Genomic DNA, 23,469 nt, shown 5'->3' on the forward strand with positions numbered 1-23,469 from the left:
AGGTTATCCTGCGGGAAGTGGGGAAACTTCTCTTCAAGTTAAGTCTTCCATGCCAAGCAGAATTGTTCTTCTTGCAACGGAGAGAGGCTGTGGCTTCCTGCTGGGAGAACTATTTTAATACATAAGCCTTCTCCCGTAGCTGTGGAGACTCAGCTGCTCAGGAAGCATCTTTTCAAAGGGCCAAGGATGAGATCCCCCAGCCCTCTGTCTGGTGCGGCCCTCGGCTGTAACGAGCCTTTTGCAGCTGATGAGGAATCAGTCGGGGCCCGATTTTCTAGTGCTTTTGCGGGGAACCAGACTCCTCCGGTTGGGTTGCTGAGATCAGCAGCAGAGTGCCGGTTCCCCTGTCACGCACTGAATCGCTTAGGGCTTTGGTTGCCCTACCAAGGTACTGAGCTCCGAAATTAGGTCCCAGGACCAAAAATAACTAAATTAAAACCTATAAATTTTTCTCTTAACAAGCAGAAAATCCCAGGGCTGGAGGCCGAGGGACAGCATGTGCATGATTCTTATTTAAAAAAGCAGTATCTGTTTGCTTGGTTTAATCTCGCCGTTCGCCAAAGAAAGTGGCGTAGTGAGGAAAACTACCCCGAGCGTGCGGGTCGGGCATGGCCCCGTTGTGCTGTCGGGAGAGACTGGGCCAGGCCCTGTCACCTTGTCCTGTGCTCCCGCAGTTCAATCCCGTTGGACTCCTTTGACCTTATCCCCTTTTTCCAGGGGAGCTAATCCAGCCTGATTGGGCTGCACAAAGGTCTCTCGGGGGAGAACTCTGAAGCCCAAGATTGTATAAGCCCTGTGCAAACAACGAAGATCCCAGGGGACTTTTCTGAACAGTCGTGTGTCCTGCTGTCCTTGGCCTAAATATCCTCGCAGCAGTGAAATCTAGCCCTCTGGTGACGGTGTTCCGAAGCTCTCCTGCGAGCTGGCGGTGGCATTTAAGCTCACCTTGTGTCCGTAAGCTGCCTCTGTCGACCGGCTCCGTAAATAACTGGGAAACCGCAAGGGAAGGGTAAAAGCTCCCCTGAAGAGTGTGAGCTGGGAAAAGAGCAAGCCTCCCACCTGACGGGAGAGGCAGAGTGAGGTGGGGCCGGTGGGACTCCAGCTGGGGATTTGGCTGCCGGATCGGGCAGTGAGGGTGTTGTCTCACGTGGGTGGGATGCTGGGCACCGTGTACAGGGGAGCCCTGACGCCCCTCTCCCCACAGCATCATCCAGGCTTGATGATACAGGGGGAAGGCGTCTTGATGCACTCTGATTTTGGTCGTTGGTCCCATCCTGGTGATGGGTTGAAGCTCTGAGGCTTCCCGAAGGCGGGGAGACATTGCTGTGGAGCTGATGGTGGGCACCACCGGCTGCACGGCCCGGCTGGGGTGCGCCTGAGTTTTGGGGGTGAGGAGGAAGGTGTTGGCTTCCATTTTTCAGTCTTTTTTTTGGAGGGCAGGACCACTAAGGCTGTGCATTACAGCCTTAAAGGTGTGTGCATGGGAGCTCCGAGGCCGGGGTGGTGGGCTATTGGGGAACCACTGAGGAACTTCTGCCCACTTTGGGGGTGAAGGAGAGCTTTCAAAACTGGATTTGGGGTGTTCTCCCCCAGCAACCCAAGCACACTGGGGCTGAAAGAAACCCTGAGGGTTGGGAGGGCCCCGAGACCCCTGTCTAGGCCACTGCTGAGCTGAAGGCTGGAGCTCGCTGAGAGCCCGAGGCAGCAGAGTGGACCGGAGTGGATCCCCAGGCGTGAATTGAGCTGTAAGAGGGAAGGATTTGGTATTCAGCAGGCTTCACGCTTTGCCGGAGATCTAATTAACAGAAGCGTTCCGTACAGAGGGAGCCTTTGTGAAACCCCGGGTGCCGCCTGGAGCTTGGCACAGGCACCCGGAGCCCGCAGGGAGCGTTCGTCCTGCCTCGGCGCTTCTCAGGCAGAGCCGAGAGAGACGACACACAACGACGCTGGTGTTTTGGCGCCAAAGGATGTTAAATCTGGAGGTGGGGGAGCCTCCTTCGTGGCTCGCTTGCAGGAGCGCAGACCTGGTGCTTTGCACACGCGCAATTTGGAAATGCAGCTTTCCTAAGAGGCTGAACTTCTGGCTTCTCTAACTGTTGCTTGGCTGCTCCAGCGCTCACGTCAGGACCCCAGGGAGCAGAGGGCGAGTTTGACCCTCTTCAAATTCATCTTAAAAGCTGTGTTTTGGGGTTTTTTTTCTGGCTGTAGTCCAGCTCCAGCTGGGGCTTGACAGAAGCTGTGCAGGGTGCGCAGACCTTCCCGTGGCTCGAGGCGGCTGTGAGTTTTCGTCTGGTCGTGCTGGCAAGCAGGGGACTGGGCGCCCGGAGCTCTGGAAATCCGTATTGCGGTGCATGTGTTGGTGCCGTTGGGTGAACGCGGCCGTTACGTAGCGACGCGGAGAGGGCTCTGCCGTCTGCCCGCTGCCTGCCCTCCCCGAGCAGCCCTCGCACTGCTTCTCCTGTGATGATTTCCACCCTGGTACACTGCGTGCAGCTCCGGGAGTGCTGGGAAGGCTGGATGCAGGCGGGGTCCGGGGTGTTTTCCCTGGAGAGCGGCAGGATTTATGATCCTGCGAAGGCCTGGAGGCTGCCAGGAGTGGGAGCCTGGATGGGTGACCCACCTACTGCCAGGGCAGTGCTGCTGACGCAGCGCTGGTTCTTGGCAGCCCTGCACTGCCCGCAGCAGCAGAGCCGAGTGTATTGCAGTGATTTTGGAGGGGACGGACTGCAAATGCTCCTCTCGTCCTCCTCTACATTGTTCTCCCTGCTTAGTGGGAAGCCCAGCAAGATGATTTGAGCCCAGCAGTGCTGGTCATGAGCCACAGGATGATCTGAAGGCTGCTGCCTTCATCAAGGCAGAGGTGATGGGGCCACGGCATGCGGCTTGTAGGGCCTTTCTTCTGCCTCTCCTCGAGTCCTGCCGGCGCTGGCCCTAGGAGCTGCGGCAGAGGCTTCTGGCTTGGAGAAACAGGCTGAGAGAGTTGGGGCTGTTCAGCCTGGAGAAGAGGAGGCTCCGGGGAGACCTGATAGCGGTCTTCCAATACCTCAAGGGGGCCTACAGGAAAGATGGGGAGAAGCTGTTCAGTAGGGCCTGTTGTGATAGAACAAGGGGTAATGGGTTTAAATTAGAAGGAGGTAGGTTTAGATTAGATATTAGAAAAAAATTTTTTACAATGAGAGTTGTAGAACACTGGAACAGGTTGCCCAGAGAGGTGGTGGAAGCCCCATCCCTGGAATCGTTCAAGGCCAGGCTGGATGGGGCTCTGAGCAACCTGATCTGGTTGGGGATGTCCCTGCTCCTTGCAGGGGGGTTGGACTAGATGACCGTTGAAGGTCCCTTCCAACTCTAACTATTCTATGATTCTATGAAACCCACCCCAAGGTGGGCACTTCCAACTGCATCCGAGGGGAAAAGCCCTCGGCTAAAGCCCCACTGCGGTGCTGGGCGTCTTGCAGCATGGCAGCCCGCCCAAGGCGCTTGCATGCCAAGAGCAGCTTCTCTTCCTGAATTTGCCAGTGCCTCCTTGAGTCATCGTAGTGCTGGGGACGTGGGATTAATTATGTTGATGGACGCCACTCGCTCTAGGCTGCTGTCACAGAGCAACAGCCTTGATCCGACGTCTGATCATTGCAATAAACGCCGGCTGGATTGACAACGTGCAGCGCATCTCCCTGGAAGGCCCTGCTCGCTGCATGCTGATTTGGGTTAGGCACGCAGACGCGTTGTGCCTGATTTTCTCTTTTCCTACTTGCTCGGAACTTCATTATTACTTAATGAGATCTTTCCATTCTTGGCAACCTCTTGAGCTCGAAGAAGGTTTCATGCATCTCACGGAGTGTCTGGTAGTGGTTAAAATACAGAGCCGGGATGGTTTTTCTCTGCTGTTTGCTGGCAGGGTGACTGCGCACGCCACTGTTCCCCTCTCTTTGCTCTGCTCTGAACAGAGGAAGGTCTTGCGGAGGGGAGAGGCTTGCTGTTGTGGTTGGGGTGCACTTGTGGGACCTGATGGGCTGTGTTACCGATGGCAGAGTGCAGGCAGGATAGGACTGTTACAAATACCTCCTTCAGGAGCAGCTTTGAGAAGGGAGCAGCTCTGGGTCCCCGTTTCTGCGTACACTGAGGTGGTTCTCTCACAGCGCCAGCCTGGCTTTCTCCCCACATCATCCTCTTCAGCCTCAGCCAGTCCTGCTTGCCCGGCTTCAGCTGTTGAGGTTGTTTCTCTTCCCCGCCCGCCTCCACATCTGCATTACTTAACTAGCTTGACATGTTTTCCTTAAAGCTGCCTAAATAATTCACCTCAACTACGAGCAAACAGCAGTGCTGGCCTCGGAAGAAGCTTTCTGTGCGTGCCAAGTGACTGGAGGGTGGCTGCTGTGCTGGCCTTCTGCGGCAAGGTGCAGACCCCCGCTCTGAGCGCTCTGCTCAGCTGAGGAACCAGCGCCGGCTGAGGCAGGCTGCTGATTTCAGCAGCGGTTGACGCTGAGCCGTCGGGGTGGCGTGCTGGACTCCGCAAAACCCAGTATCCTGCACTTCCATCGGCCTGCTTCCCAAGAGGGCAGGGATCCTGGGTTGGAAAGCTGAGATGCTCCAGGCGAGGAGGATCGATTTCCTTAAGTAGTTGTGAAAATCCTTGGGATTTTTTTCTTTTCTTCTTTTTATGGAGGACAAAAAAAAAGTCCGTTGGGGTTCATCCTGTATTAACTCCTTCCCAGGGCACTTGCTCCCCTCCGCCTGCAGCATCGGGCTGAAGGACGGCTCTTCCCGTGCTGCTGTATCTCTTCCTCAACTTTTGCATCCTTGCCCCAAAAATCCTCAGTAAAGAGCTCAGTGAGCTGCCCTGCTTCTCCTCGTGTAAAGCATCAAATCCTTCGGCGTTTGGTTCCTGCTCTTGGTTTGTGTCCAGCGCTGCTTTTACAGAGCTGCTGCCGGAGCTGTTGCACTCTGAGGACAGAAATGCGTTCAGCTGAGGATTGCCCTGTTGCGGTTTCCGTGTTGCTCGGCTCATTGTGCATCGCCAACCCACAGAGCTGGAAATCCCGGAATAAGAAATGTCCGGAAATCTGTGTATGGGGCCTGGCGTTGCAGCTCGACCCTGGGGCGTCCAGCCTGCACGCCTTTCGCTCGAGCGGCTCCTCCTGCTGCCACCGCCCCCTCTCCTCGGGTCCCAGTCCCCTCTCGCTGCAGTGAGGGTCTGACCCCGCGTGAGGGGAATGGTCCTGGTACCGGTGACGGCGTGGCCGTGCAGTGTGGCTCCTAGGAGTGGAAAACAGATCGGCTGCTTCTTGACAGTGCATTGTTAAAGGTTTCACCTCCCCCAAAATGACACATTGTGAGCAAAAATAGAACAAGACAGAACACATAGACCCACCCACACCATCCCCACCACCCGGCAGCCAAGTGCACGCGGTGCCAAACCCTTGGTTTTAAAATCTGATGCTTTTTCACCCTCCCTCTCCTTAGCCCTGCCGCCACCTGCCCTGGCCCGCCGGGCGGTTCGGCATCCCAGCGAGCCGACCGTCGCACCGCGAGCCACTGCCCTGTCTGTGGCCAGGCTGCCGGGAGGATTGCCAGCCAGCCCGCACCGTGCTCTGCGCCCGGCCTCGGTCTTCGCCTGGTGAATGTGGGGACGGGGATCTCTCCTGGCGATTGTTTTCCTGCAGGAAATTCTCTCGCCCGCTGCAGGGTGGTGCTGTTGAAGCGACACGAGGGACAGCTTTGGCCTGGAGAACCATCTCTGGCACAGCCGCACAGCCCGGCCCAGCTCGCCGTGAGCTGGGGCCGTCTCCTGCAGACAGCGAGGGAAGCTGCCTCCCAACCAAGGAGCTGGGTCCAATTTCTTGAGCGCCGGCGGCATGAAGGGTGGCGTGTGCTAAGCACAGTTGGACCAGGCAAGAATCTGGCTGGAAAACCTCCAGGAAAGGAAGAGTTGCTCCAGGAGATGGTAGAGCTGTCAGCCATTTGTCAGAGGAGCCTAACGAGGCTGAGGCCTGCGTTCACTGCCCCAAATCTTCATTTGCTCAAGAGCAGGCAGTTAAACTTGCAGAGGAATTTACTGGGGCCTTTATGACTTCCCCCCATGGTCCTGTTCTGGGGCACAAAGTCACCCCGTTAGTTTTGCGTCCGAGAATTTTGAACGCTGGGAACAGAGCTGGTGTGGAGATCGGCGGTGGTGACTTGTGGGAAGGGCTGGAAGGGTTTGGGCTGGCCGTTAGGGAGAAGAGAGGAGCGGAGAAGCGACAGTGCCAGTCCCTGCGCCCCCAGGATGAGCGGCCACGGCTGGAGGAAGGTTTAGGCGTGAGGGGAACCTTCACCCCGCCGAAGTTGGCTGAGCCCGGGGGTGGTTTGACCTGGGCACGCGTTGTCCGGCCAGCCCGGGAGGGCCGTGGGCACGAGGCAGCGAGGGCAGAGCTCGTCCCAGCGAGCTGCGTGCGGAGGGAGGGCTGGCTGAGAAACAGCCCTCTGTCACCTGACGCACTGCTCCACTTACAGCGCGGAGGGAGCGAGCATGGAGCCGTCCCGCGGGGAACGGTCAGGGCTGGGAGGAAGACTGCTTTCACTTCTTCAGTAGTGATGCCGTGCAAAGAGGAGTTTGACAGAGTCGTTACAGAGCAAGCCCTGCCTCAGTTTCCCCGTGGAAGTAACCCAGGTAGCACTGACTTCTCCCAGGGCTGCCGGGAAGCCACTCTTGCCCTCGCAGGACGGTGAAACCGTGCCCGGCAGGCTCTCGGGAGGGTTAAAACATCCAGGACGCTCCTGGCTGGGCTCTGCTCAGCCCCAGCACTTTCCTCCCGAGGAAGAGGAGACAGGTGAAGGACGAACCTGGTGGCTCTGTGGCAGCAAGTGGCTGCCCAAGGGTCATATTTGTCCCTGCTGTGGGGCATTTACAGCTGGCGTCTTAACCTGTGCTTGCCTTTGCACTGCTGGGTTTTCTCCCATCTTTGATGCTCTGCACCTGCTCTAACAAGCCCTGGCCCGGGCACGGGCTCGTTGGCTGCCCCATTGGCCTTTGAGCTTTTGCCAGGGAAAGCCGGGAGGGCACCGGCCGGGAAGTAAATAGCCGTTTCCTGGCTCTTGTCTGGTTCCTCGCTCCGCTCTCAGGGAGCTGACAGCCCTTGGAATGGCAACTCAAGGCTGGCACACCTTCCCTCTGCTGTCTCACCGGCAAGGAGCATGGTGGGCTCTGGGCCCGCGCTGATTAGAAAAAACACTTTTTTAGGAGGAAAAGACCCAGCAGGTTTTAAACGCTGGTCAGATTTATTCTCAGGTGCAAGGGCGCTGAACTGGCCCAGCTTGCCCCGGCAGCACCCAAATCCTCACCCGGGAGAGAAACATCGCTCCTCTCTGCTGGGGGCTTGTGCGGGACGGTCTCTGGGACGACAGTGCGCCGCGATCAGGGCCAGGAGCCCAGGTACCCTGGGTGAGGACCGGGTACACAGGAGGCTGCGCTCAGGCGTGCGCCGACGCGTTCCGAGTCCTTTGCCTCCCGCGAGGTGAGAAGGGGGGCCCTGCACACCCCGGTCGCCTGCACCATTCCCGCTTTCGCCCTCCAGCCTGTTTGGCTCCTACAATCCGGGGGCAGTTGGGAAACCAACAGCTGAAGCCAACTCTTGCCAGCACTGGTTCGGCGCTGCCATGCCAACCCCGTTTCCATGGCAATGGGCACCCAATGGGCGACTGCCAGGCAAGGCCAAGATGCCCCCAAAAAAGCTGATGCGGTGCCCCCCAAAATCACCAGCCTGAGGCTGGCAGCCTGCGGCTGGGAAACTGGATCAAAACCGCCCCGGGGCACCCCGGCGGTTGTAACAAGGCGGGTAAAACCCTGTGAAACCATCAGAAAAAAAAAAGAGGGAGGGGGATATACGCAGAGCCCCTTCAACAGCACCCTCCGACCGCCTTAGAGCCTAATTTAATTAAAATCAATGGATTTTACGTAATCCTCAGGGCACGGCGCTGTGGGAAGCCACCCCCGCGCAGCGCTGGCGCGGGCCCCTCGGTGCGGGAGTGCCGGGAAGGCAGCGGGGGCATGGGGAGATGCGGCCCCCAGGGCCGGCTGCCCCCGGGGGCCACTCATCACTGGCTCCCCCCGCCCTTACATAACGCTGCAGCCCCGTGTTTGTACAGCTCCAGATTGAGGACTAGGTGCGTATCAAAACATTTTAAAATAACTCTGCCTTTTGTTAGCACCGTAGCTATCTTTAGTAAAGATTTTATTTTGTTTGAAAGCCCTCTCTGGGAGGTTCCGATGGAACAGATCCTCAGCCTGCCAGCAGTTTAAAGGGACACGGCTGTGATGGGAATCTCCTTTCTTGGCTGGAAACACTGTATTGATTATTGCTTATTGATCTGATAAATCATCCTACCCGCACAGCTGCCTCCTTATCCTGCTTTTGAGATTTCCACAGCTCAAAGTGGTGCTCATGATCCGCTTGTCCCGTTCTCCCCTTTCAGTGCCGCGCCGGGAATGTGTCCTGCTCCGCAGCTCCGTCACCTCTGTGGCAGCAACAGGCTGGGTGGCAGCAGCTCACAATTTTCCCACACTAAAATTGGGAGGAGGACGACCAGCTCTGGTTTTTTTGTGATTAACCCAGGTCACGGTGATGGGCCACCGCCTCAGCAGACAGCACACGCACCCTCTGGCACGTGATGGTGTCCCCTGCTCTGGCTGCGACAGGCACAGTGGGTGCAGCGGGGAGGTGGAGGGGAAAAGGAGCTCTGCGCCTGAGCGGAGTTGGCCAGCAAGACACCCTGAGCCAGCCAGGGGCCAGCTCTGCGCCTTTTGGGCAGCCAAATTATTGTGCGCGTCACCGGTCGCGGTTAGCAGGCCCGGCCTCTGCTGCAGCGCAGTGGGGAGAGGGGTGTGCGAGTCACCCACCGCAGGCAGGGTGGCTGGGGTCCCTCTGCTTCCTGGGGCTGCTAACCTGAACCTCCCTTTGTGGACAGGAGCAGCAGTGAGGGAGGGACTGGGCATCGCCGACCAGAGGCTCTGCCCTCCCTTACTGCTTCTTGTACCCTGTTCTTGGGTTTCCTGCTCTCTCCGGGCTCTGGTCTCTCGGATACTTAGCATGTCACCCCTTTTCCCGCCCCCCAGGAGACAGGAGCAGTTCCAGACAAACCCTGACAGCTACAACGGAGCTGTGCGAGAGAATTACGCCTGGTCCCAAGACTACAGCGACCTGGAGATTAAAGTGCCTGTGCCCAAGCACATCGTAAAAGGCAAGCAGGTAAAGTGGTGCTAATGGTGTGTCTCAGCATTTCCCTTTCCCTCGGGGTGCCCGGCTTTTCCGGGAAGCTGCGTTTGGAGCAGGAAGGCTCCTTGTCCTTCGTACTCGAGAAGCAGGATGCGGTTGTGGCTTTTTCCTCTGGCGTGGCTGGTGGGGACCGACGGTCCCAGCCTGGCCACGTTCCCGTTGTGACTGCAGTGTCCTGTTGCTCCAGCCCCAGCAGGGTTCCCTGGCACCGCGTGGCACTTCCTGTGCTTTTTCTCTCTGCTTCCACTGACTGCAAACCGGCACATGGGTTTCTGAGCCTACCTGGGGATGGACGCTCCTTCACGGTCGCTCCCTCTGGCTTGGACTGTCTCCTGCCTTTGGTTTGCAAGTGGGAGCTGCTGGAACAGCTCCTCTGGCGCAGCCCGTGTGAGACTTGAGTGGAAGGGAGGTGGAGGGCAGGCTGAGTGGCCGGACCCTCTCCCTGGCTGCCTGCGTGGACAGGGAGGGCTCACCTCCCTCCTTGTCGCAGGCAGGAACTTTCCTTCTCTGCTCATGGCTGCATTGTTTTTCCTTCGCCCCTTCTGTTTCCTCCCAGCTAGGGATTCGAGAGGAGTGTGCCCACGACTGGGGTTGGTTGAACCCAGAAGTTTGGACTCTCCCATCTTTCCTGAGCGCTGCCCTCCTCATGGCTGATTCTGTATTTTTCCATTTGGGAAATCTGCACTCCCTCACCTCCTGTTCTCCTCTCCTTCCAGGGCAGCTGAAATGAGCACGCTTGGGTTTGTTCACCGGCTCGAGCCTACACAGCTCCTGATCCTGCCAAGAGAGTGTAATTGGCAGCAGCAACCCAGGCTGGAGGGGTGAGGGAGCAAATGGCTGCCACGGCACAGCAGGGGGACCAGGAGATGCATCTCTCCCAGTGGGTCTCTAAAACAAACCCAGGCTGTTTCTGGGAAGGATTCAGGGGCATCCAGACGGATGTTCCATCCCTCTGCATCATACTGTGATCACGATGCCTCTCCCTGCCCAGGAAAGTGCCCTTTGTGCCAGGAGAGTTGTGTCCTTGCCAAAAAAAAACAAAACCCAAACTGCATCAGGCTTTGTCTGCCCCATTCTTTGCCACCCAGAGGCGTGGGGGCCTTGCAGGTGCTCGGAGGAGCTGGGACGGGACCTTTTCCTCGACTCGACGCTGTGCCGCGGCTGCGGAAGAGCCCCTGTGTCTCAGCGAGGGTGGTTATCAGGGCAGCTCCTTCCCACGCCGTTGCCAGCAGCACGACTCCGCCTGCGCTGCCCTCCCGGGGCATTCGATTGTTCAGATGTCAGGCTTCCCTTATCCTCACGAGGTGTCTTCGAGTATTTGATTCGTACATCCCTCTTGGGGCTCCTCTTGGCAGCCGAGTTTTCACTTTAGAGTGATTCTTTAAGCCTCTTCCAGCCTTGGGGAACTGGGAGCAGATAGGCTGGGTCGTGGGCCAAAGCAGGATGGTTCAGAGCCGTTTTACAGCTCATGGACTTCAGACGCATTGTTGCATCGAAAAACAACAGTTCAGTTCTCTTTTAGTTCCTGCAAAAGAGAAATGTTCCCCTACACTCACCGCACAGCTTCATCTTTTTAAAAAATTACCAGGTTTTTGGCTTCTGCCTGCCACTGCGAGATTAAAAATCTCCCGTTTGGTCCCTGGGCTCAGAGCGCGCCCGTCTCTAATGCTGCTCAAAGTCTTCCTTCTGACACTTTTTTTGGATTCAGGCTGTTGCTATGGCACATTTTTGCTCGGGCGAGCTTAAGGTTTCCTTGTATGGAGCTCCAAAATAAGTGTCCATGGAGCAGGAATGGGCGATGGGGTAGGTGGGAGCATCTTCCTCTGCGATCTCCACCTCTCTGGTCTGCTTACACGTGCAGCAGGGGCCCATGGATCCGAGCACTTCCTGAGCGTTTAAATAGAGACAATGACAACAAGCCTCTCTTTTTGCCTGGCTCGGAGGAGACGAGCTAGATTCCTTCGTAGGTTTGTGTTTGCTTGTCTCATTTGCGTGGGCGGGTGTGGGCGTTTTAGTGTGCACAGAAATTACTGTGCTGGAAAGCCACGGCAGAAAGCGGAGATCTGAGTTTCCTCACGAGTGCCGGGAAAGCCAGGCAGTTTAGGGAGTGCAGAGGTGCCCCGTGGGCAGCACGCGGTGGGGGAACAAGCAGCCTCGGAGCCCCAGGGTGTCCCTGTTCATGGCTGCGCTGCCAGGACAGCCTGTTTCCCGCAGGATCGCCCTTGACTCACCCACAGCCGTTGCCTGGCGTCTGGAGCAGGTTGTCCATGCCCAGTTCTGGCAAACTCTGGTTTTAGCAGCCGTGCGTGCCCTGAGCATCGCGTGGCAGGATAGCGCAAGGGGTGGAGGGAGGAAGGGCAGCCCCTTGGGGAGCCCGGCCACGCTGCCGGGTGGAGTGAGGATGCCAAGCAGAGGCAGTTTTTCCACCAGTGCATCCGAGGAGCCGCTGACCATCTGCACCAAATCCCGTGTTCTGCAGGCACCACCGTGTGTGCGCGTGAGTCCTCTCAGACATTTCTTTCCGCACGAGGAGGGTCAGGGCTCTCCAGCAATGCGGGTTCTGCCCCCATCCCCTGTCCATCCCCTGTTGCCGCTCCTGGTGGGCTGGGGTGCCGAGAGCAGCCTTTTTGCTGGCTGCAGGTAGAAGCGGGCGTTGCAATTGCTTCTGCCACCAAATGGTTACGCAGCAAAGCGGCTGGGTTAAGACCACCCAGCTGGGATCTCTTCTTCCATTTGGGTTTCTCCACTCGCTCTCCTAATGCCCTGCTGAGCCCAGAGCCGCCTCGAGGATGTCCCTCAGCCCCACCAACCGTCTTGTCCAGCCACCTTGGAATAAAACCCCTCTGACATTTGGTTGCTCCTGTCCCCGTGGATCCCACAGGTGCAATGCTGCGTCTGCACCTTCCATATCTCCAGCCTCCCTGGCCCTCCACACCCCAAAACCTCCCCCCAGAAGGTGACTTGGGAGTTACCTTGCTTTTTTCCCCTCGACCCTTTCTGGGTAGGCCCTGAGCCGTGCTGAGAGCCCAACATCAGCAACCCTCTCCTTGCGCCCGGGGACCAGGGCAGCCGGTGGTGATGGAGAGCAGAGCCGCCTCCCCGCACCTCGTCCCTGCAGTGAGCTGGAGGAAGCTGCACCCCGCCGCAGCCTCTCCAGAGACGTTTCCCGTCCCGGAGGAGCTGCTTTTGCAGAGGCCATCCACAGCCACATGCCAGGTGAAAACCAGGCGTCCTCTCCCATCTGGCAGAGCTGGAGCTCGCGTCTCTTCCCTGTTCCCCTGTGACCGCGGTCCTGCTCCCAGCCACGGAGGTCAGTCCCGCTGTCACCCTGCCCTGTGTGTGCTGGGCCTCCTCAAAGCTCCAGGAGCTCCCAGACACAGCCAGCTGGTTTTGGGGGCTTGATCTGATGGCATCGATGAGATGCAGCCGTGGTGCCCTCCCCGGCTGGAGCAGCTTTAGGCAAAGCTCTTGTCAGCGCTTGTCTCTTGCCTGCGTGGAGCTAGTGAGCTGCTGGAGATCTCCTAGGTAATGGATAATGTAATAACATTTCAAATGAGATCTGCAGAGCAGGAAGAAGATCTGGGGGAACTCTGGGAGAGAATGCAGGCAAATCTCACCGCAGTCTCTTCCTCTCAGGCCAGAGACAGAGCAGCACTGGGGGCCACAAACCTGTCCCTGGCGAGGTCCTCCCTTGCTCCCCTGGCCTGACCTGGGCCGTCTGCTGGCGGCAGCGCAGGGCCGAAGGGGAAAGGAGAGAGCATATGGTCTCTCCAGAGAGCGAGGGTGCTGCATGCTGCGTAGCGAAGTCACAGTCTGCCTCCGTCTCCCTGGGGGAGAGCTGTGTCACCTCCGCGGCAGGTCAGAGCAGGATTCCCCATATGGCTGCTGCGGGTGGGAGCTGGCCCCCTTCCTGGGGACAGAGCTGCCTTGTCCCCACAGCGGGGAGAAGGGGAGCCGTGCCGCTGCAGCCCTCCCACACGTGGCCCCTCCTCGCGTGCCTGACGGGAGGCCTGGGCTGAGCCCAGCGCTGGCTCTGGCAGTGGAAAAGGAGCCAAGGAGCCTGCTTTCGGTGCCGTGCAGCATAAGGGGGGATGAGCCACTGCAATCCTTTCCGGTGTAGAAATCCCCAAATCGCTCCCACTCGGTAGGGGAGCGCTCAGCCCCCAGGAAGACACACGCCCACGCCCCGCTCATCACGGTGGCGGCCAGGCACCTGCTGGGCTCCTAACGGCTCAGCCACTGCAAGTGGGCGTCCAGCCTTTGAACGCTGCGTGGAGGAGGCCTGGGTTCCTTGGGGTGGGAAACTGAGGCACCGGGCGGTCGCAGTGGCAGAACCAGCCGCCTCAAATCCTTCTAGGGTTGTGTCTGCTGGGCCCTGCTGCCTTTCATTCCCTGGAGAGATTTCTTTTCTCCTCCAAGCTGTTGCTATTTGCTCTGAAATGACAGGGGTATTCCCACCCTCCCGCTACACGCAGGTCTGAAGACTCTTCTCTCTCTCTCATCCTCAGCGAGTGCACTCGACCCTGCACCCCAGCTAGCACAGCAAGAGGGTGAGCGGGAACCTTCCTGATTATTTTCTCCCTCTCTGTGTTTCCAGGTGGCTGTGGATATCAGCAGCAGCACGATTCGTGTAGCGGTACTGGAGGGGAGCAGCCAGCGCGTCCTGATGGAAGGGAAACTCACCCACAAGATCAACACAGAGAGTTCCCTCTGGAGCTTGGAGCCGGGGAAGTGCGTTTTGGTAAGGGCGGTCCGTGCCGGCTGCGTCTCCACACCTTGGCTTGCAGCTCCGCTGGGCTTGACCTGGAAGACCAGAGCAGCTGGAAGTTTGAGTGAGATCTGGACGTGTCTGGCTCGCTTTGCCCTTGTGTGCCATGCTTTTCCTCCAGCGCCTGAGCTGCATCTCCGGGCGAGCGGCAGTGGGGTGCTGCAGAGCAACACGTCCATGGGGTTGGGAGAGGAGGATCTCCAAGCTCCAGCCTGCGGTGCTGGCAGTGTGTCCGTGACGTAGAGCGGTCACTGTCCCCTGATCCCGGCACTCCGGGTCTGCCAGCAGAGAGAGGCTGTGACACTGCACCACGGTGCCGGTGCTGTGCACCCGTCCTTGCCAGCTTTGCCCTCGGGCTCTCCTGGCCCTGGTCCTACCTCAGCACCACGGCGGGTGCCTGTTCCCTGCCCTTCGTTTCTGTCCTGCCTCGGGTTTCTTACCCTGTTTGAAGCCGTTGCTGTGGCTACTTCTCCCTTTGCCTTCAGCAGGCACTGTGGCCTTGCTGTGTGTCTGCCACCTTGGCACTGCAGATCTTCCTTGTCCAGGTGATTCAGGGGCTGCTGCAGCCCAGCAGTGTGTTACTTGTGGGTTCCCAGCCTCGGGACCCGTTTCTGGTGTGCGGCAGATGGCCGGGCTGAGGATGTGACTTGTGCAGTCCCAGGGCTGTGTCCACAGCTGAAGTCGTCCTGGGGGTTGCGTCGCTGCCCGTCAGCCCAGGGTCTCACATGTCAAACAGCTGCCAAACTCCTGTGTGAGTTTTGAGACCAGGATTGTGCTGGGAGTGGGGTTTTGCCACTTGTGGCTGTCTTTACCCTCTCCTTTTGCACGCAGAGGCTTTCCCAGATGCCTCTCCAGGCTGTCGTGAGCCCCAGGAGGGGATTTGGCTGCCCAGGTCAGCCGACTGACCCTGTGCGGGCAGCGCTGTCCCTGCAAGGCAGGGAGCGGACTTCAAGCCTTCCGCCCCGTTGTCATGGAGGCGGCAGAAGCCAGGCACCCAAAGCCAAGCCCCCGCAGGGGGAAACTGAGCGGGAATGCAGTGCCGGAGGGAGAATCACTGAGGGTGGTGCGTGGGGAGGCTGCGCGGGTGCTACCTGGCCACTGCGGGGGCCGTATGGACGTGCCCTGGGTTGACAGACCTGGTGCCAAAAGGGTGAGGTCCATGCCGGAGAGAGGAGCTTCTCCGACTCCGTGAGACCCTTGAAAGGATACGAAAAAGGAGGCGTTGGCATCGTTAACCTGCCTTTTTCAAATGTTCTTAAGCTTCTTGAAAATTAGCTGGTCTGGGAAGAGAAACAGTCCTGGGAAGAAGAAAACCCATTTAAGAGGTGGCCCAACAGTGCAGATGAGAGTCCCTGGTGGGGACTCCCATTCCCAGGAGCGGCAGGGGAGGCAACGTTTGTTAAATACCCTGTGCCGGAGCAGGGCGGGAACGGCGCGCAGGTGGAGCGAGACTCGGAGTCTTCTGGAGCGGCCGCGGTGTGCGCGGGGAGCGGTCCCATTACCTCCAGCCCTAGAGCTGGGTCTCGCCTCGGCTTAGCACGCGTGCAGGGTTGTGAGGATCTCCAGCTGGCTGCCAGCATATTGGTGGTGGGATGAGATTTTGCTTGAAGAATTGTAAGGTAACTGGAGCAGAGTGAGTAATTCTCACCCGAGAGCGTCTCCTTTTTCCATGCGCAGAATAGCCGAAAGTAGTTTGCGACTCCTCCCGATTCATTCATCAGAAAACACCCAGCCGCGTGTTAACGAATTATTGCTTTGTTCAGCGCCTGGGAGGGGACCAAGCTGGAGCAGTTTGGGTTTGGCTGGAGAGCTGACAGGGTGTACGAGCCCTGACGAGTCTGTGCGTCCACGTGTTGCGCGGCTCCGTGGCAACTCCGAATGCGGCAGTCGGGAGTGTCTTCGTCCTGCAAGATGCTGCGAGGTGCCACTTGGTTTCCCTTCCTGGGACCCAGGGTGGGGATACAGCCGAAACCGAACTCGCCCAGTGCCAGCGCTGGAGTCACGCGAGGAGATCCTGGCCATCTTGGTTACTGCTTGGGGCACCTCAGCAGCTCTGTCCAGAGAAAAACCTGTGTGCGCTCAGGTTTTTGTGGTCTGTGAGTGGAAGCAATCCCTGCGGGCAGGGCTCAGTCGTTGCACCAGGGAGGTGAAATCTCTCCAGCTTGGTCTTGTCCATCTGGGAAGGTCCCAGTTCTGTACGGAGAGGCCGCTGAGTCCCGTGCAGGACACCTCAAGGATTGTCAAGATCCCTGCGCTCTCTGGGCTGCTCTCACCTCCTCAGCTTCCCCTGCTCCCTTCTCAGCTCCCTTCTGGGACAGCCGTTGACGAGCTCTCATTAACTGTCCTCCGTTCTCCCCCAGCTCTTATCCCAATCAGGTTAATTTGTTTTATAACCCCTCCTGGCTCTGCTTTCCCCATCCTGTCTGGCGTTCTTATCGATTTATCTTCATCACCACGCGTCTGCCTGCTCTCCAGCAGCCCCAGCACTCCCCTCTTCCCGGTGCTCGGAGGCTGCTCTGCCTTTCCCCTCCTGCTCCACGAGGTTCTCCCAGCCGGAGCTGGGGCTCAGCACCCGCGTGTTTCCCGTCTCGTCCTTCGGCACGCTCAGTGGTTTGCACCACAACCCGGCTGCAACAGAAACCCCGGCGGGCGTCGTTTCGAAGCGGAGCACTCTGCTGATGCCCGCAATGCATGGCGGAGGGCTTTGTCCACACCTCCTCCAGCTTTGGGACCGTACCCCAGGCTCGTGCCCCTGCCTGCAGCACTGTGTCGAAGCCCCTGTCCCGGGTGTGATCCCTGTGCCCTCCCTTCTCTGTCACACCTGCTGGCTTGTCAAAAGTCAGATTAAAATAGCTTTGCACTAGCTGTTTTTAGAAATCTCCACTGGGTGTTGTGCACAACACGTTTTGAGATTATTGTCGTTGTTGAGGATTTTTTTCCCTGTTTCCTCTCTTTTTCCCCTCCTCTCCAGCATTTGTTTCCAATTCCTGCCTTGGACAGGTGTTACAGTCTTTGCGTTGTCATCTCGTGAGCCACGAGGCCAAGTGATTAATAAAAGGTGGTGCTCTCCCTCTGCCTTGCCCTCCAAGCGCTGCTGGAGGTGTCGCCCGCCGCCTCCCCCGTACCCCCTCAACATCTCTCTCTGACTTTTGGGGCGACAGCTACTTTTGTTCCAGAAGGAAAGCAGGTGGTGAGAGGTTGTTTTGCCAAGACCTACTTTTATCCCTTGGCAGCATCTCTCCAGCGCTGACAAGGTATTTAGGATCAGGGAAGAAACCTCGTGCTATGATGAAGCCCAGCACCGGCCACAAAGGGCTGTGACCTTCCTGGCAAGGCGTGGAGATTTGACGTGACGCTGTGTCCAGGCTGATGGCGCCTGTCAGCCTCTTCGCACGCCAGGATCCCTCCTGGCCGTGGACGTTCCTGCTGGGTGTCCTGTCCCTCCCGTGTGCCCATCTCCGCCCACAGTGAATCTGTCATCACCCAGCCCCTGCGCTTTGCCCAGGGGGCAAAGGGCGCCCAAGGGCCAAGCGCACCAGCATGGGCGCAGACCCCTTTCCCTCGTGGCTGATGGCTCCCGTCTCCGACACCAGCTTCGGGAACCTGCGGCACGAGGATGCTGCCAGCTCTGAATACAGCCTCCTTCTCCTCAGGCTGCCGGTGCAGGGGCTGTTCCTGCCTCCTCGTGAACCCCGAAAGACTCAGCTGGGTTTTTTAGCTATGGGTGAAGGATGTCCCTACAGCCCAGGAGGCCCTACAACCCGCCGGCCTAAAAAGCAGAGCCAAAGTCTGACTGAGCCCGGGCACGCTGCGGGGGCCCGATCCTTCCTCTGGCAAATGGCCACCAGTATTTCTAAGTCCCCAGAGGGTCGGCCTGAGCTGTGTCGGCTGGGAAACTCGCAGCGGCAGCTTCAATCTCAGGCAAAGCTTTTTGCCTTGTCGCAAAGCAAGTAACGTAACCAGGTCAAGATCTGTCCTTGCGAAAAAAAAGCCCTGCTCCCTTCACGGAGCCTCCCGGGGTTTCTGGAGCGTTCCCCGAGGGAGTGTGCGCAGTGCTGTCAAACACCGGAGCCTTTCTCTGGGGGCTGGCGTCACCCTGCCTGGGCTGAGCCCAGAGGTCTGCCACAGTCTCTCAGCTCTCCCTTCGCCCCGACCTTCTCGCACCCAAGCGCTCGGCGAGGCTGCAGCCCACATCTCCGTCACCGCAAGTTCTCGTAGAGCGTGTGCCCAGCCGAGCGCCGGGCTGAATCAATGGAGACCAATGGCGGAACCGCGTCCGAGAATCACCCTGAGCCCATACTCCCCGTCCTGGAGGTCGGATGTGTCTGCGGCGAGCGCTCCTGCGCCGCTTCGGACCACAAAACCCCAAACTCAAGGTGACAGCAAGAGCTTCGCCCTGGCCCATGGGCATTTCAGAGGTTCGCGTTGGAAAGCGGGGCTCCCGCCTTGGAGCGAGTCCCACTTTTGCGTCTCTCCCCCCAGAATAAAGGATGATGAGTGAATTCCCCTGTGCGCACAAGGCAGGCTGCAGAGGTTAATTAATTATCGTTTGCACAGCACTCAGTGCTGTAGGGGTGCACGCTGCCAAAAAGCTGGCGAGGAAGCGAATGATTCTTCCCAGCAAGGTGGGAAACCGTGTGCGGTAAATAAAGCGAGGGCCACGCACGGCATGGGGAGGAGGAAAGGATCCCCGGACCGGCCCTCCCGGCGGCGGCTCCGCCGTCTTTCACCCTGAGGCGGCCTGCGGACAACGGGGTTGGGGTCTCGTGGGCGTTCCCTGCGTTCTGCTGGCGGTGGGGTGCCGGGGGAGGCAGGGGGTTTGGTAGGGAAGGTGAGGGGATGGGTTTCCCTTCCCCGGTGCTCTGGGATGGACATCTGATGAGCCACAAAGTCCTGCAGGGTCTGTTTGTCCCTCTGCCGCCGGCTCTGGTGGGGATGTACCGAGCGAGGCCTTGCCAGGCGCGCTCAGCCGTGACGTGAGCGCGCGGCTCCCGCCGAAGGCATCGCTGGAGAAGCTCGCACCTCGCCGGCAGCACTGTGGGGCCGTTCCTCTCGATTCAAACCCCGAGGAGCAGCGGCAAGCCCGGAGGCTGCTCGCGCCGCAGGTTGGGGCTGGCCAGACCGGCTGGCCCGTGGCTTGTCTTGCCCGCCGAGGGGACGATGTTCCGGAGGGGTGCTTGCCGTTCCCCCCGCCTGCCCACCCGGGGCTGGGAAGCCCGTGAGCAAAACCCTCGGCGGCTCTTCCCCTGGAAAGTGGAACTGTGCAATTAAGAGAAGAACAAGCACGCCTGTCTAGCTGGAAAAACTAACGCCTTCCTCAAGCCGGAATATTTTACCGGCTCTGCTCTCCCAGAAGGATTAAGCCCCAACCACCCCCTCCTGTATTAATTGGTTCCTTTGCTTTGCACTGCAGAGAGACTCCCGGCTCTGTAACTTTAATGGCTGCCCGTGTTTTCCCCTCTGGAGCTGTTGAGCTTCCGGGGAGGTTGGAAAAAATTGTGTTGTCTGCCTTTATTGATGATTTTGCAGAGAGGCCGACGAACGCTGTAAATCTTCCTTGCTGCTGGGATTATTGCTAAAATAATACAGGAGAAAGAAACCCACCCCTCCTGGCAGAAAAAAAAAAAAAAAGTAAATCGGAGTTCCCGGTGCGGGATGCCCCACGGTCACGCCAGCGCTCGCTGGCACCCGGCACAGCCGGCTCCGTGCAAGGCGCGTGCGGGGGGGCCCGTGGCTGTGGGCGGCGGCCTGGCCGGCCGTAGGTGAGGAGATGGCCTCTCTCCTCGGGCCATCCCTCGGTGGCCGGCCGAGAGCCAAGGTGCCGCGGGAGGCAGGTGCCGGCGTCCAACGGGTGGCGCGGAGCGGTGGGTGACATTTTCCCCTCCTTCGCTGCCCACGTTCCCGCCGCTGAGCGAGCGCTGCGGGGAGCCGAGGCGAGGGCTCCTTCTGGGTTAGCGAAACGCGAAATCGCAACGCTGCCGTGCTGGGAGCCCTGGTCCCGCGCTCTGCCTGGCCGGGCCTCTTCGTCTGACAGGGTCCCCGGGCTCTTGGCACCTGGGTGGCTGCGGACGAGCCAGCCCAGCTCTCCGGGTCCCGCACCGCGTCGCTGCCGCTGCGTCACCCGGGGCTGGCGTCACCTGCCAGTGGGCCCGCGCGGAGGATGCCTGTCGTGGCCTCGAGGACGCAATTTTGTGATGTTGGCTGTGCCGTGCAGCCCAGAGGCCTGAGCTGGGGCTGCGCAAAGCCCTCACAACGCCGAGGGACGGAGGGACGAGTGTTTCTGCCAGCCGTGGCAGGGTACTCGGGGTTTGGTCGGTGACGAGCGGGGCCTCCGCTCACGGGCAGGCCCCAGCTGCGCTGCGGCCGAGCTCACAGCGACACTGCTGCGGCGGCGTGGGGCAGGCGGTGAGTAACAGACCCCGCTCTCCTCTGAGCCCGGGCTTTGTCCCCAGATCAACCTGAGCAAAGGGGACGAGTACTGGTGGAACGCCATCCTGGAGGGCGAGGAGCAGATCGACATCGACAAGATCAACAAGGAGCGCTCCATGGCCACGGTGGACGAGGAGGAGCACGCCGTGCTGGACCGGCTCACCTTCGACTACCACCAGAAGTTGCAGGGCAAGCCCCAGAGCCACGAGCTGGTAGGTGCCGCCCGCCCCGCGTTGCCAACCCGACCGTTCCATCCGCGCGCTCCTGGCTTCCCGGCGCCCCGAAAAGCCGCCTTTTGCCGCGTGTCATTCCCTCCCAGCCCTGCGTGCCGTCTGCCCTTTCCCGGAAGGCGGGCGAAGTGCCGAGGTGGTTGTACGCCCGTTGAAACTGCTGCCACCAGCACGCAGGGTGGAGGGGTGCTGCCGCTGAACCCCCGCCAAAACCCCCCCCGACGCCCGTGGGATGAGCCCGTTCCCTCGGCTGGGGCAACAGGGAGGGCGAGGGTCCGGGAGTCAGCCGCAGCCTGACCAGAGGCTGCGGCCTCTTTGCAGAAGGTGCACGAGATGCTGAAGAAAGGCTGGGACACCGAGGGCTCCCCCTTCCGTGGCCAAAAGTTCGACCCCTCCATGTTCAACATCTCCCCTGGCGCCGTGCAGTTTTGATGGCGGTGAAAAACGACCGAGAGGTGAGGCGAGGAGAGGAGAAACCCAGCCCGCCCGGGACCCTCGCACCCCACGCCAGCACCCGTAACCCCGCTTTCGCCGTGGACGAACGCCGCCAGCACCCTTCTGCTGCCTTCGCGCGCGGGGAAACCTGGTGAATGCAGATTTACGTCCTGTCGCCACGGCAACCCGAGCGGCTGGGACCCTTCTCCTCTCCTCGCCTCGCGCTGGCGACGGCTCTGTTGTTTTTCAGGAATGGATGGAGCTCGCTGGGTGACATAATTATTATTTTTCTGGTAGCTGAAGATGCTTCGTTCTGGGGGGGTTTCTGGGGGTGCCGATTGCCCCCGCCTTGGCACGGGGACGGCTTTGCCCCTCGTGAGCGGAGCTGTGCTCTCGGCAGCTCTGGGCACGGGCGGTGGGGATGGCGGGGGGTTTGGTTCCCCCTGCTTTGGGGGATTGGTGGGGGGCAGCGGGGCTGTCGCTCACAACGGGAGTGGGGTCCCTGGTGGGGGGCCATGGGCCCTCATGGCCACCAGCCCTGCCATACCTGTACGGAGGGGGGGATATGGGAGGCCTGGGCCCCCCAGCTCTTGCAGCTTCGCGCCAGCCCCCCACCGCGGGGTGCGTGGGCTGGTGGTCCCCGGCTGTCGCCCCCCACCCCCTGACTGTCCCCCCCACCTTGGTTTGCAATAAACACGTTTCCTGCGAGTGAGTCGGTGCCACCAGCCAGGACGTGACGGGGATGGAATCCCACCCGCGCGGTGGCGGGAGGCTGGATTTTGGGGTCCTTTACGGGGTGGATATGGGGTCCCTGGGGGAGGGGGGTCTAAATTATGGGGTCCTTTGCGGGGTGGATGTGGGGTCCCTGGGGGAGGGGGGATCTGAATTATGGGGTGCTTTGCAGGGTGGATAAGGGATCTGTGTTTGGTGGGGGGGGTGCTGGATGCCTGGCAGCTTTTCGAGTGCCGACTTCAGGGTCTTGCCCCATTGCTCCCCACCGCCCCGTCACGTCCCACCCCCCCCCCACACTCCGCCCCAGTCTCCCCCGCGCCGGGCACCGAAATTTCTCCGCGGCGATGCACAAATATAACCGGGCTCTGGCGCGCGGTCCCCCCACGGCCGCCCACGATCCCCATGGCAACGGCAGCGCCAGCCGCCAGCCGCCCACCTGCCTTCGCCCCGCGCCCCCCCGGGGTGGCACCCGCCTGCCCGCGCCCCTCGCTGCCCACCCACCCGCTCCCCCCGCCGTGGTGTCTGTCCGTCGGAGGGAAGGACCCCACTGTCCCGGCCAGGCCCTGGGGCTGCTGGTGGCCTGTTGTGTCCCACTCTCCCCAAAAACTCCCCCCCCCCCCCAAGCCTCTGACATTGGGGGGGCTTCAAGGTGCCCTTGGGGGAGATTTTTGCCCCCCAGGCCCCTCCCGAGTGTTTTCCTTGGGGGTGGGGGGCGGGTTGGAGCCTGGAGGGGTTATTTGGGGTGACATGGGGGGGGGAATAGGGGGGTGTCCCCTAGGGGGGGCAGTAAAGGGGGGGTGGATGTGGTGTCCTAGAGGGGGTGTCTGGATGTCTGGATGAAGGGGTCTTTCGGGGGGGCATCCTAGAAGGTGGTTTGGGGTCGTTTGGGGAGATGTGAGATTCCAGGGAGGGGGGCCGGATGTGGGGATATTGGGGGGGATGATCTGGGGGAGGGGGCCTGGATAGTGGGGTCCTTTGGGGGGATCTAGGGAGGGGGGATGGATATTGAGGTCTTTTGGGGGGGATCTAGGGAGGGGGGATGGATATTGGAGTCTTTTGGGGGATCTGGGGAGGGGGGATGGATATTGGGGTCTTTTGGGGGGATCTAGGGAGGGGGGATGGATATTGGAGTCTTTTGGGGGGATCTGGGGAGGGGGGATGGATATTGGGGTCTTTTGGGGGGGATCTAGGGAGGGGGGATGGATATTGGAGTCTTTTGGGGGGGATCTAGGGAGGGGGGATGGATATTGGGGTCTTTTGGGGGGGATCTAGGGAGGGGGGATGGATATTGGGGTCTTTTGGGGGGGATCTGGGGAGGGGGGATGGATATTGGAGTCTTTTGGGGGGATCTAGGGAGGGGGGATGGATATTGGGGTCTTTTGGAGGGGATCTAGGGAGGGGGGATGGATATTGGGGTCTTTTGGGGGATCTGGGGAGGGGGCTGAATGTGGGTATATTGGGGGCGTGATATTGGGGGCAATCTGGATACTGGGGGTCTTTGGAGGAAGATCTGGGGAGGAGGGCTGGCAAGGGGTTGTGGGGGGGGGGATCCCGGGGTCTGGGGTCTTTTTTGGGGGGGGGATTTGGGTACCCCCGACCTGGGGGGATTTGGGATAAAAGGGTCTCA

At 59.8% G+C, this 23,469-nt stretch overlaps 1 protein-coding gene across 1 annotated transcript in view; it reads left to right on the forward strand.

Moving 5' to 3' along the window:
* Window positions 1–21,822, forward strand: part of NUDCD3 (NudC domain containing 3) — a 30,946-nt gene extending 9,124 nt beyond the window's left edge. Inside the window, exons 3-6 of the mRNA XM_086767966.1 lie at window positions 9,089–9,221; window positions 13,846–13,989; window positions 20,469–20,657; window positions 20,997–21,822. Of these exons, the coding sequence (XP_086624092.1) occupies window positions 9,089–9,221; window positions 13,846–13,989; window positions 20,469–20,657; window positions 20,997–21,107 (577 nt within the window). The 3' untranslated portion in view covers window positions 21,108–21,822. The remainder of the gene's footprint in view (window positions 1–9,088; window positions 9,222–13,845; window positions 13,990–20,468; window positions 20,658–20,996) is intronic.
* Window positions 21,823–23,469: the final 1,647 nt, after the last annotated feature.

This window comes from Chlamydotis macqueenii, chromosome 27 (assembly GCF_036417535.1).
Source record: "Chlamydotis macqueenii isolate bChlMac1 chromosome 27, bChlMac1.mat, whole genome shotgun sequence".
Classification (NCBI taxonomy): Eukaryota; Metazoa; Chordata; class Aves; order Otidiformes; family Otididae; genus Chlamydotis; species Chlamydotis macqueenii.